This window comes from Oreochromis aureus, linkage group 20 (assembly GCF_013358895.1).
Source record: "Oreochromis aureus strain Israel breed Guangdong linkage group 20, ZZ_aureus, whole genome shotgun sequence".
In the NCBI taxonomy this organism is placed as follows: domain Eukaryota; kingdom Metazoa; phylum Chordata; class Actinopteri; order Cichliformes; family Cichlidae; genus Oreochromis; species Oreochromis aureus.
The window spans coordinates 20642624-20656719 of record NC_052961.1 but is presented as its reverse complement, the minus strand read 5'-3'; the positions used below and the strand labels follow the sequence as shown (position 1 = coordinate 20656719).

At 45.1% G+C, this 14096-nt stretch overlaps 1 protein-coding gene across 3 annotated transcripts in view; it reads left to right on the top strand.

Annotated features, from left to right (window-relative positions):
- Positions 1-12339, top strand: part of fignl2 (fidgetin like 2) — a 47295-nt gene extending 34956 nt beyond the window's left edge. For all 3 annotated transcript variants that reach the window (XM_039604789.1, XM_031746890.2, XM_039604790.1), the window contains one exon: positions 7884-12339. In XM_039604789.1, coding sequence (XP_039460723.1) covers positions 7884-9937 — 2054 coding nt within the window. In that variant the 3' untranslated portion in view covers positions 9938-12339. The remainder of the gene's footprint in view (positions 1-7883) is intronic.
- The last annotated feature ends 1757 nt before the right edge of the window (positions 12340-14096 follow it).

Here is a 14096-nt window from a genome sequence, read left to right as displayed (position 1 = left end):
TATGCCCCTGTGCTTGATTGTGATGTCTCAGCGGACTGTCTTTTAGATAAGGACGTTGAGTATGTGCAGTGCATGTGAAGACTCTCACTTCCATGTTGGAATCCCCTTTGTGGGAATGTGGAGCATTCCTGCTTCCCAGTGCTACTTCTGACTCCTGCTGTTGGCATTTCTGTTCTGAGTCAAGTCCCCTTGTATGAACACAAACAAGGTGACATGTGCTTAGGACAGGTACACCAACACAGAGTTTAAAGGGGGGGGGGGACAGAACCACTTCGACTTAATGAATAGGATGTCATATTTATTCGGTGTCTGATTCTATATTAGCATGTTCAGCCCTTGTCCCTGTCTCCGGCCAGTCCAGAATACTTCAAGCTGGGGTGAGCAGCTATGGCCGGACCTGAGGAGAAACCTGAGAGAGATTCCAGGGGCCATGGATACTCCTGGAGGGATTTGGTGCAAAGAATCTGTAATCTGCACTTCAAACACACTCTTAAATCAGTCCCAGGCCGCCAACCCAAGAGTGCCCTAACTCTTGTTGCTGGGGGCCCCTGCTGGTGTAGCAATACCTTTTCTTTTAAAACAGAATGCATGCGCACACATATATATACAAACACACACTCCCAGAGCAACTACACACAAGAGCCCGGATCTGCCAGTTTTTATAGCTCTCTCCTCTGACTGACCCCTCTCCTTTCTCTCTCGTTCTGTTTTTATGTTTTGTGTGAGTGTCTTTGTGAATGACTCCGGCAAGTCATGGAGCATTTTTGTATGGAGGAAAAAGGACTAGATCTCATCCCGGCTCCTGAAGGAGGAGGTTGGAGGGCCGTGCCAGCGCGTATCTCTATTGTAGGCAGAGTGGTATGAGTGGTGCAGTAGAAGGAGGTCTGTGAGGCCCTTGAGTAAACACACAGCCTGCTAAAGTGTGTGCGAATAAGTGCTAGGATCATTAGTTTGGGTGTGAATGGGTTCTAATTAGCCACCAGAGTGTGTGTGTGTTTGTGTGCGTTTGCGTCTACGTCCACAAGAAAAGAAGGTTAGGAACCCAGGCCCTGTGAGTTCACGGGCTCTGCGGTTTGTCTCTCTACGGGTTTATCAGCTCATTAAGGAGACCTCCGCTCCCATTAAGGGTCCAATTAAGAAGCAGGGTGGTGAGGCTCATTCGGGTGGCAGCGCTGAACTGGATTCCTGAGGCAGCAGAATTCAGAGCTCGACAATGCGACACGTCTTTCACACCGGCACAGCTAATTAGTAAATGACTACACTTGAGAAATAACATACTTTATTTGTCGTGTCTCGAGTGTTTGTAGGTGTTTGTAGTCTAGTGTCCAGAAAAAGCTCTGCTAGAAAGAAGAGAGGCTGTGGAATGTCACTCGAGCTTTCTCTAATTTGTGTGTGTACCAACAGAAAACAACAAATCCCAAAGCTGTCCATGTGCTGCGAGTATAAGCTCAGAGCACAGAGGGACCAAGGGATTTGGACAGAAAAGAGGGGGGGGGGTGCAAGATGCTCAGTGGGAATGTGGGGGAATAAGGGAGGTGGAGAAGCGGAGAAACGCAGATAGGAGATTGGAGGGAAAAGACAGAGCTGAAGAGGAGGAGATGGAGCGAGATTGGGTGAGTGAGACAGATGGAAGGGGTGATTGGTCATCACAGAGCCTTAGGACAGCTGTTCTTTGATATATTAGTGGACACAATGACCTAAAGCCAGCCTGTAGTCACAGAAAATAGGGACCCTGTGGGGTTTTTTTTTTTTTTTGTTTTTTGTTTTTTTTTCTTCCTGTTGTTGTTTTTTGGTTTTTTTTTTTTCTTGAAGGGAAGGCGGGTGGGGGGTGGACGGACCGCTGCCATTTGTGGACGTGCGTTAGCAGGCACGGGGGATGGGGCGAGTTGTTTCTAAAATTACGAGCATGAAGTGACGCATCCAGCAATTATTCTGGAGGCTTTCTCGTTTTGGAGAGTGCTGAGAAAAGCAGTGCAAAATGAGCGCGCTCGCTCTCAGACGGGACTTTGCATTTTGCTGCACTCTCATTAGCAATTCTAAACACGTTTGTCAATTAATCAATGTTTAGCAAAATGCCATCAGGTAGTTAGGCCGCTGCTCCACCTCCATCCACTTTGCTTAAAATAGCAACTGTTAATGGCACAGAACATTCATCTGCCTCTAATTTACCCTTTTGTTTTATTTTGAATCGATATTTATTTTTGTCACTTATCTTAGTTACGTGGCATTACAGAGGTATTAAAATTGTATCGTTAAGTTTGAAAACACGCACACACTTTTGTCATTTTGTCCTTATCCTCTCATGAAGTAATATTAGCTTCACACGCTGACAAAAACTCTTCTGACAGCTGGCCTGGAACAATCCCAGAGGAGGGTGAAACAAAAAAAGGAGTAAGTCAAACTGTCATTCTGATGCATGGAGTGCAGATAGCTCTATCCACAGAAAGATGAAAGTATAGAGATGGAGACACATACACACCCACACAAAAAACACACACAGAGGACATCCCTCAATGCCACTGCAGGAGATGGGCTCTGTCCTCCTGGGAGTGTACTGGTGAGGCGTCTTTGAAAAGAGCTGCGTCTGCTCGCGCTCTGGGCAGCAGGTGTGAAAACTCCCCAACAGAGCTTCCTCTCTCTTCTGTTATTACATCTTTTTAGGGACATGAAGAGGGAGCATATGAGCCAGATGCGGCGAGAGGCCGAGCGTGGGATTGTGTTTCATTTGAGTGATAGCAGGCCTGCGACTGAGAATTAGATTTATAATAATTTTCCTCAGCAATCTCCAATTATGCATGCCTGATATATGATGATCCCCGCTGGTCGGGGTGCGCATTATCCCCGTTTTAAAGTGGGTTGACGAGGGTCTCAAGAGCCGACCTTTAACAGCTTTTTGGCAATACCCCACACAATCACAGAGGCTCCTCTGCGACTGTGGGGTAATAATGTACAGGGTGACTCGACACGGCGTAACACGAGTGTCGTATGAAATAATCCAACATTTATGGCAGGAATTTATTATCTTTTATCACCGTCTTCAGGTCCGAACTGTGCAAGGGGCTGATAAAATGTGTATTTCATACCAAAGTGTGAAAACGTCCAGAGACAATTTTCTACTCTGTCCACCAGCTTGGCTGTGAAATGTGGCCGGTCTCTCGGATTGGTGTTTTTACGACACACCGGTAACATGCAGCAGCATACAGCCTAGAAAGAATGCCCTGCTTGATATTAGTATCATAAATCATAGTGAACTTGAGAGCCAAGGACTTCAGGGGCTTGAAACAGCAAATCAAGATAACATACATACATGAGATTTTCAGTGGCTTCGTGGTTTGCACGCTAAACTGATGATCATTTGTGGGATTTCGTATTCAAAGCTGTGCGTTGGGTTTTTAAAATGAGCAGTTGTGTTTAAAGATTTCAGACGACAAAGGGAAAAAGTTTGTCTTACATATTTATAAGTGCCAAGCGTGAGTTTCATCCAATAACTCATCGATCAGGTTGTGCTCGCTGAACACGTCCCGACTGATGCGGTCATTGGAACATCAACTTTGTGATTTATCAGCACAAACACAACGCCCGTCACACTTTGCCCTTCTCCACTTTCATTCCCCTTTTGCAATATCGGTGTGCGCTGCTTTGTGACTGCGCCCCTTTTAAGCTTTTTTTCTTCTCCCTTTTAAAGTGGCTGTTTTCTGAGACGTTGTCTCAATTGAATTCCTGACACACTGCCAGAACAGCCGGAGCAGCATTCTCAAAACAATTTGACACTGTGCTCTCTGCAACTTTTTGTTCAGAGGTATTGAAAGAATTTTGTTTTAGGCATTAAGTCTACTTTTTCATGTTGAGAATTTTTTTTTCCCCACCAGTATATTTTACTTTCAGGTAGAATAGCTGGCCAGACTTGGAGGGTAACTCTTTATATTTCCAAGACTGCAAATTTTAAGTTTAGTTAAGCAATCATTTCTATCAGCTTAGCTTTTATTGTTAATAAATAAAATATTAGGAACAATGTAACAAATGCATTAACTTTTTTCCAACAGAGTGGCGGTGTTGTGTAGATGTATTTATGTATTTTCTGGTCTGTGGATGGGGTGGAGCTGAACTCTGAATATATCCCAGATTAAATTGATCCAAAGCTCTCTTGTTTACAAGCGGCCTCTTCGCAGTCGGCGCGGTTTAATAGCCCACTGTCCCAGAAGGCTTGTTGCATCCGTGTCCGTTTTGTTTCTCGAGGCCGGGAAAACAAAAGTGCCGGGAATGGAGAAGAAGAGGTGGGGGGAGCAGCAACCTCAGGGGAGCTGTGAAATGGCACTGGAGCCCTCCGTCTCGGGGCTTCCAGCCAAGATAACGTTTCGCCTCACTCACTGATACTTATTTTATAGGAAACCACAACGCAGTCGAGAGCAATACCAGCCTTTATGGGCCATGAGCTACTTCAGTTTCAGCCAGTCAACAGGAGACTCTGTGACTTTGCAGGTGGCAGATCTGAGCATTTGAGGGCAGAAATCACAGCACTCCCCACACGCTCCCCCCGTTTGGCATAAGTAGTCTAATTTTAATTTTAGGGCCTCCTCAAAGGAAAGCTGGTCTCTGCTGAAGTGAGCTGTTCCACTGTCTTCATCACACACACTCTTACAATGGGATGCAGCTCACACAAGTTCCTCAATAAATCCCAGGCTGACACAAAAGCTGTCAGTAGACTGCTGCTGAATAGATTAATAAGATTTCCATAATTAGACAGGGCCCTGACAATAGGATCCTTTAGGCTTTGTCTCAGGGCCAACTGGATTGTCCGATCCGCGCACGTCTGCTGGATGGTCGTCCGCCACAATGGCCGCACAGACAGTAAGGCGGTCAGCAGAACATCTGTCTCTCCTGGGGCCAAGAACACACACAAACAGTGGGAAGTTTTATATGCATACGCAGAAGGTTCTTATCAACCTCCCCACACTCAGTCGCACTCGGTCAATAGAAGAGCCATGTCATTATCTGTGTATATTTAACTTGGTCATTGCAAGTGATTTTTATTCACTTTAAATTTAACAGTGTAAGTGATAAAAGAGAAAACATTACACACTTTGTATCTAGATCACAGAGGAGCTTTACTTTGTATTCTTAGCATGAAGAAAAGCTTCAATTGTATTGGATTCATATTTGTAAACATTCGAGTCATAAAAGTCCTCTTTTATATGATACTGAGTCCAGGGGATGGTGGCGCGTAAATAAAAATATCAGCTCATCAGTGTTACTTGCAAATGGATTACAACATTTAGTGATTGCATTAGCAGCGCTAATGCTTCTATGTCACAACCCAGCATCGCATTAAAGCATGTATTGAAGTTAATCTAATGATTGCACTGCTATCCACAGTATGTCCACATTGTCCTGATTTCCTACTTCTAATCTTAGGTTTCTTCCCGTCCCTCCAGTGAATTAATCTGCGTGATGGCTCTGATTTAAGCAGAAGTGTAGATTAGCGCTCGCTCAGTTCATTGTGGAGTGCTACTACTCCTCATACTAAGACCACAATCCAGCACCGGGAAAGATCTAATTGCATGGGACGCTAAACTGCTCAGCAACCCCGCTGTTTTCATCAGGGGTGAATGATCACTCGCATCGCTCTGTGGAAGAATTATAATAACGCTCAGATTTAACAGTGAATTGGTTTTTCAGTTACGGGCAGCTGGTCATTACTCCGGTCAGCAGGGTAGTGTACCATCCTGTATTAGAACTACTCTAATGATGGAGGGGACAGCAGTTAGCCCGCCTCACTGAGTCCTCTAATGTCTGCGCAAGTCTGCTTAGAAAGGACGAAGTGCCTGCTGTCCACTCTTTCCCCTCCCTGCCTCCATCCCTTCCTTTACCATCCCTCCCTCCCCACTGCAGGTTTTATGAGCTCCCCTGGGCTCTCATCCATCTCTGTCACACACAGGCCCCATTATTGGGGCTGCTCACAAACTGGTTGGGCTGCAGATGGGAAGGGCCTGCAGGACATGTATATGGTTTCTGCAGCCTGGACAAAGACCTGCAAGTCAGACCCCAAAAAAAAAAAAGTGGTCATCTGGGTGTGGACAAGCCAATGTCTTCAGCATGTTTTTAAAAATAGAAGTGAACACAGTGCAAGACTGTTCTTGTACATCTTGCTGCCGTGGGTGTGAGGCTCTGTGGGTTGGGTGAAGCTTAGGGAAGCGCTTGAACTGGTTTGGCCATTGAGAACTTAAGGCAGTGCATTTGAATATGAAGGACATGATAATCCAATGGCCATCTGGTCTGCCGGTCTCATCTGACTGAATAAACAGGCGTAATCTGAAAACACACACGCGGAGGTTTGGAAATTGGTAAGGAGAGAGGCCAAAGTTTGGGAGTGAGCTAGAGACCAAGAGAGCAGCAGCTTCTAATCTTGGGCTGTGGATATTGAGCTTTGATTTAAATGGCAATAAGAGTCCTGGCTCCACACGCACAGACGGCCATGAATAATGAATCATCAGGCGTCCGCTGAAGGAAAGGCAGAGACGGCAGCAATGATGACTTTCGCCATATTCCTTTTTTTACCTCCCGGTTTGTGACTGAAGTAGTCTTCACCTTGGGGTAAATCATGACAGTTCAGTAATGCCAAGCTATGTGTGGAATGTCAAGCTAATGCCTCAGCAAGATGCAGCACTCCTCTTCATGAAATGAACAATCCTATAATTATAAGATTGTGATGGCTAGCTACAAAAACATGTTTCCAAAAGCTTTAAAATTACAGAGATTTCAGAAGTACATACATGTGGCAAGGTCTTCATTTAAACCCAAATTCCAGTGTAACTGGCTAAACATGCACACAAACCAAGCTAGACTGGTTATGTCTTCTCTACAAGCTACTTGGAATCAGGAGACTTTAATCAATGCAGAAGTTTTTTTTAATTGCAGCTGTACACATGCAGACTATAAATACTGGCAGAGGCTTTTTTTTTTTGGTAAACCAGCTTTTAAACTATTGTTAATTACATCCGTTGCATGAGGGGAGACATGAAAAACAGATTTTTTTTCTTGCTCTTCTCTGTCCTGTTAACTCAGCGATGATCAATTAGACCACGACCACTGCTGAAGTCAGCCAGAGGAACAGGCATTCCACTTTCCCAATGTTCCATAGGAGACTGTGCTGATGAATAGCACACTATGCTGCATTTCCAAACCCACCCACCCCCCTTTCTTTCTTGCTTTCTTTCTCACTCTCTCCACACCACTGTCCACACACACACACACACACACACACACACCCTCCTTCATTTCTCCCTTTCTCCCCTCCCCGTGTCCAGCCGGCCACTGGGCCTTTGGAGCTCTGGTGTACGGTGGGTGGGTGGATTGGTGGGTGGTACGTGGGGGGGCAGGGCGAAGAGAGCAGGCATTCAGAGCAACATGCACAGGGAGATAACAATAGCTCCTCTGGGAGATCTGCAGATGCTAGCAGTACAGGCAATAGTAGTGGGATCTTATCGCTACGCCAACATGAGCTGGGAAAGTGCGAAACAACTCATCCAACCCACTGATCAGCTTTCCCCTTCTAGCCCCGCCCCCCAGTTTGCCCACAAATTAAAAATTAAAATTAAAAACTGAATTTTAGGCATTGTGACTTTTTCTTTGTGTGTTATATATAACCATGGTTAATATCATGGAAAGTCTTTACGTTTACTGCACCCAGATGCCCATAAAAACACATACTGTGGAGAAAAACATGGCCATAGATTAACTTATATGATGACCAATAAGGTGCACAGTTCAGGCTTTCCTGTCTAAATTTAAAGTGTAATGACTGATAACTTTTTTTCTGATGCAAGTTTAATTAGAAGAAAAATATAACTTGTTTTATTTACTATTTTTTTGTTTGTTTCTATCAGGCCTGTTAAAGATGCACTGGAACCCAGAGCATGCCCAGCCCCTCAGCCAGTGGCCTGAGCAGCACCTGGACGTCTCCTCCACCACCTCCTCTCCGGCCCACAAGTCAGAATTCTACTCTGGCCGTAGCCGCAGCTCCTACAACTACGCCTGGGCCAATGACGACATCTCTGCCCTTACAGCCTCCAACTTATTGAAGCGCTATGCTGAGAAGTATGCCGGCGTGCTGGACTCGCCATATGACCGGCCTTCTGCCGTGGGCACCTATCCAGAGTCGGGGGCCTTTGGGAGCCTAAATAACCAAAAGACTGAGCTGGAGCCTTGGGCACTGACGCACAGCACTGAAGCCTCCTATCCCCTGGGGCCTCCTGGAGGCCATGACGGCCTTTCGGGGTCCAAGACTGCCGCCACGTCCACGGGCCCTCCGGGGATTGGCAGCGTGTCAGTATTGAACAGTAACCTTTCAGACTCAGGTTACAGTGGTAGCAGCTCCTGCAGTGGGTCCACTGAGTACCCCTCTCGCTACAATGGCACCTATCTTTCCTCAGGTTTTTGTCCGCAACCTAACGCAGCACTTCCCCCTGCCTCCCTCCACACTCTCCAGTCCACTCCCACTCTTGTGCCCAGCTATAGCCCTGCCACGCCAGTCTACAACTACCCCCCCAGCACATACCCTCCTCAGACCAGCCTTGCTCCTGGCTACAGCCACCCATCTTCGACTTACCTCCCCTCAGGTCTACCGACCCCTACCCCTGTTCCCTCAAGGCCCACTGTGGTAGGAGGCAGCTATAGTTACCAGAGCACGAGCCTTGGGACGTCTGAATCTGGAGGGACATTGAAAAGAAAAGCTTTTGAGATGGGTGTTGAAGATGATGAGAGTGGGGACCGGTCGCGGTACAGGAAATACAGCTATGACCCTGTGAAGGCTGGGGGAAACTCACCCTACAGTGTGAATGATAAAACGGATTGCCATGGAAATGGCTTCAGTAGTTCAGGCAGCACAGACCCTCAGACCTTCAAGCCCAGTAAGCCCTCCTCTCAGCCCTTGGTGTCTCCTCAGTTTGGGACGGCAGGGCAGTACAGCCCTCCAACAGGCATGACGGGGGAGAATGGCATGACAGAACGGGGATTCACCCAGCAGCAGCAGCAGCAGCAGCAGCATTCCCAGGCTGTCAAACACCCTCCATTATGTGCTCCAACTGCTGAGGTTATGAAGAGTCCAGACCCGCGACTGTTAGACCTCATCAATGGGGAGTTATTGGACTGCATCCCCGCATTGGGCTGGGGTGAGCTGGCTGGACTCACACATGTCAAAGCTGCCCTGGAGGAGGACTTGATGTGGCCCGTGTTGAGGCCAAGTCCAGTGGTGCAGCCACCAAGAACCGTCCTGCTGTTCGGCCCCAGAGGAGGGGGTAAGACGACACTGACTCGCTCACTGGCTTCACAGTTAGGGGCCTCCTTCTACCGTTTGAGTGGAACCATGCTGGCATCTAAAGGGAAGCCTGAGGCAGAACACATTCTGGGGTCTCTTTTGCAGGTGGCGGGGGCACGGCAACCCTCAGTTGTGCTACTTAGTCAGGTGGAAGCCATGGAAGAGGAGGGCCTGAGGCAGGTACTGCTGAACACCCTGGAGAAAGCTCAGGTGGGGACCACAGGTCTGGTGATTCTCATATGCGCCACTGGAAGGCCAGATCTGCTGCAAGATGCTGTCCATCGGAGCTTTGCCAAGCGATACCACGTCGGCCTACCAGATGTGGCTATGCGCAGAGAGGTGCTGCTGCAGGCGCTGTCGCCCCAGGGCTTCAGCCTGAGTGAGAGGGAGCTGAACGGTGTGCTGCAGCGCACGGAGGGCTTCACTGTGCGCGAGCTGCTGCAGCTCAGCCAGCAGGTGCTCTCCTCAGCATCCTCCTCAACTGGAGCCATGCACGGCCTCACCACGTCCAGCAAACCACCCGACTTTACAGACTTCGAGAATGCCTTCTGCAAGGTGCGGCCACACACCACCGCAAAGGAACTGGACACTTGTGTAGAGTGGAGCAAGATGTATAGCCACTGAGAAAGCAGCCAGTCACAGTACTCGGACTGCATTATGACCCTGTCTCTGCATCGGCATAGAAAGCCTTTGGAATGTTTTTGTTTTTGTTTTTTGTAATTACTTACAGATTATACAGCCAAAAGAGCCAGAGAAGCTCACAAATATGGGAGAGATGACAAGGTTGTTTCACTGGCAGAAGCATGCAATGATGTGCTGTTTTTGTTTTGCTGTAAATACCCGCAATATTTTGTTTTTCCCAAAGAAAATAAGGATGGGGCTTGTTAAAGTGTATTAGTAGTTTGGCCAATGGGAAACCAGATAACTATTTTATGACTCAGAGATCCTGATTAGCCTGGGTCCAGGACAAAATCAATTATTTGTTGCAAGGTGAAGCGGTCCAAGCTTATGGATAATCAGGGTTTGGAAAATCCCTCCCCCCCTCCCCTTTGGCTGCTACTCTCAGGATCCTATTTATTACCAGTCCACTTCCATGCTTTCCAAATGTTGATTTACTCATTGAATTGCCACTAATCATTCAGTGCAAAGGGCTTGGGATCTGCAACATTTCAGCAAACCACAGTTTTGACCAAAAAACTTGTTAAACCAAATACAAAAGCAGCAGTACTCTCAAATTTCTCCAAATGGGCTGGTTCTTCAAATCGGTGTATTGATGTTGACAGCTTGTTACCAAATCATGAAACAGCAGCTTCTCCTTACTATTCTGCATCTTTAATTTCCTGTCATGTTAAAGATCACATACTTAATTTTGTATTATTCACATTCCGCCTTAAGTCCAGTTTCCCTCGATATCTTCAATTAGAGCCACATTAATCCACCTGCACACCCAGCTTCTCCTTCAGCATGTCTGTTTTTTCGATTTCACTTACTGCTTTTTCTTTCTTTTTTTTTTTTTTGTAGTATGTAGTCATGTTTGAAATGCTCAGGAAGAATTTTACCTCAGAAATATGAAATAAAGAATGTATGTAATCGTAGGGTCTTAGTAGAGAGTGGCGGAGCGTGAGATAAAGGTGCGAGGAGAAACCTGACGGTCTTGTAATACCCACTTCAACGAGGCTTTTACCTCGGGAGAGAAACTTGAATCTGCTACAAAGAGTAACATTGAATGTAATTCAGGTATTTCAAAGGATTTTTGATGCCATAAATCCATGTATTATTATATATGAATATATACATTTTTTTCTCTGTTCTTTTAACCTTTATTTTTATTGTAGTTTATGGTGAAGTGACGATTGTGTTGAAGAAATGCTATGTAGAATACAGAAAAAAATATTCCTTTTTTGTTGGACAAACTGCTTGTAAAAATCTGATATCTAGTGTTTACACATCCTATATACATGTCTGCATTATAATTTCACCGCTGCGTAACATCACTTGAAACTGTAAATACAATAAACACAATCACCCACGACGAAGCACAAGATGCCATCCAAAAAGACGAGTTTTGAGAAGTATGTGTAGCTTTTAACAAATCCCAAAGTATGAAAATTCACAGCTGATGTGTACATATTGTGGAAGAACCCAACATGTAGACAATCCAAAGCAATCTCCCCTTTTCCAGCAGCTCTGTGGTTGTTTTAATAAGCGGTAAAAACCCAAGTCCCTAGTCTGCTGCAGCAGCAGAGGTTGTGTGCATTAGGCTGTTGCCATGGTCCTGAGGAGGTATAAACATAATGATGTAATATTTCCTACCGTCCTTCTCCTCTATCCGTCTCTCCCACCTTCATCACTCTTTTTCTTTTTTTTCTGGTTTTCTCACTCCCCGATGCAATCTCATTAGATTGGATTGCCCCCTGGCCACAAAACCCAGTGGCCATGTGGCGTTGCATCTTCTCCCCACCCCCTTCCCCTCTCCTTATACCGATTCCTCTGGAGTGGATGGGGTCTGATTGATGTCCAGCAATCCTATAGCACAGTGCAGACCTCCCTTCCAGTTGGTAGCTTCAGTCATGCTATACAGCCCCCACTGACTAAACTGATTGCTGTCTTGGAAATTCAAAAAAACACTTTTTACAACTTGCAGAACAACCCCTGGCCCATCAGCATTGTGCTGGAACTGCAAGCGATAATTCATTTGGTAATTACATAAATTTAAAAAAACCTTTTGATTGCCTGTGCCATGTACTTCTCACAGTTTGTCCAACAAAACAAGCTTTTATTTTGTACATTTGGATCTGTTATCACAGTAACTTTGTTCTTGGTTATTGTACATTTTCTGTAACCATTTCTACCTCATTTTTGCGGCATATTGTACATGAAAGTATTTATTTCATGTCTTTTTTGATGTCTGTTTAAAAAAACAAAAACAAATAATTATGTTCTTGAACTGTAATAGTCTACCTCAGAAAAGACTGTATTTTAAGATAAGAGTATCATACAATATTAAACAGAATTTGTCAATATTACTTTGTACTTATTTTGTTGCAGTTTTTCACTGGTTGACGTAACAGTAATAGCTATGGTTGATCCCGGCATCGAGGTCAGTTGCTTACATAGACGGTATGTTGTTTTACGTGTTTTATGCACAAAGTTAAATCATAAGGCTTTGGATCTTTTTAGCTTGGACTCAATTCACACAGCTGGTTGTACAGTCAGCATATTAAGTGCTGTTAAAGACAGAAAAGACTCCTGTAAATGTGAGTAATGAAGATAAGGCAGCCGAGGATACTGTGCACATAATTTTGCCAGTCTGCAAGCGTGTGTGTGTGTGTGTGTGTGTGTGCGTGCGTGCGTGCTGTAGCATCCAGAAGCAGTGCGAACACACCCCTGAGGCTTAAGGCTCAGCACCAGAGCACAGAGGTCCTTCATCCCTGTCACTGTCTGTAAACAACAGCTCGTCCCAGTGGCCTAGCCTGCGCTATTTCTGGCCTTTTCCTGACATCTTTCAAACACTCAAAACTAAGAAGTAAATTTGAGCAACTCCATGCAAACAAGTGAAAGTTTAGCTTAAGTCTGAAAACGGAATCCGTCACTCCTCGGTTACAGGTAGGGTTGTTAAAGAGCGTTTTAGAAACATCTGTGAATGAATCCCGGTGGAAGCATGGTGCTGCTGGTGTTAATGACAAGAGTAATTAATTGTCTAATAATGATACATAGCTCTGTGCAGCAGCTGCCCTTCATCCTCTGGTGAAGGATAATTGTCTCCGCAGCTGTTTAAAAATTATTTTCTATCTTTTGCTGTCACAATCCCGATAACATTATCTGTGGAACAACATAACCTTGTAAAGGTAGAACGGATCACGCAGTGGCTGTGAAGAGAGTTTTCAGAGTACAGTGACTAATAAATATGCTACTAATATTTTACCAACTGTGGTTTAAAGCCAGCGCGTTTTTCTGCAAGCAGCAGTCGCATATAAAGCTATAAAGTGCTGCCCTCACTTCTTGATAATACTTGAGTAAAGGGATTTGCAATTATTTGACCAAATGATGGTACTTTAAAGAAACAACAACATATGGTTACCTTCTGCATTTAATACTTTTATATCCTGACGTCCATCCAGGAAGAGCCTGAAAAGCAATTTGTCCTTTTTGTCCTACAGTGGGTTCTGTCCTCCAGGAAGTCAATCATTTTTGTCCCCCTGCTGATTGGAGGTAATTAGGCGAGCAGAGTTTCTAACTGGATAATAAAAGATGCTAATGAGTCGCTGTCCTATTTACTGATAAAGTGGTGGTGAATAGCAGGACACAGCTCAGCCACATTTCCCTGACGGTGGCACACAGAAGCAAAGATTCAGAATAATTTAAAATGTATATTTAATCATTGCCAGACTAATTTCTTTATTTAGGTGGGAAAATGGAATTGTGGTCATATAAGATTATCTCGATGTTCTCAAATGAGTCTAACCAAGACATGGACTGATAATGTATGTTTTTAATATCTGCTTGTATATTTGATGTTGTGCTCTCAGATCAGGCAGCATAAGACTGAATATTTTTCAGCGTGCGCTCAGACTTCACAACTAATCTTCATGGTGTTCATCGTCATTGAGTGCTCCCGATTCAAAGGTCCCAAAACCTGAATGTTATTTATGGTAACAACTATCATAAAAAAAGGGTCATTCTCTGAATCTCACTTCACCCCGACACAGATCTCCTCCCTACCTATACGTGCTGCCGGCCTTCCATTGTACAGGCCTTGATACTGACAAGGTTGACATCAGAG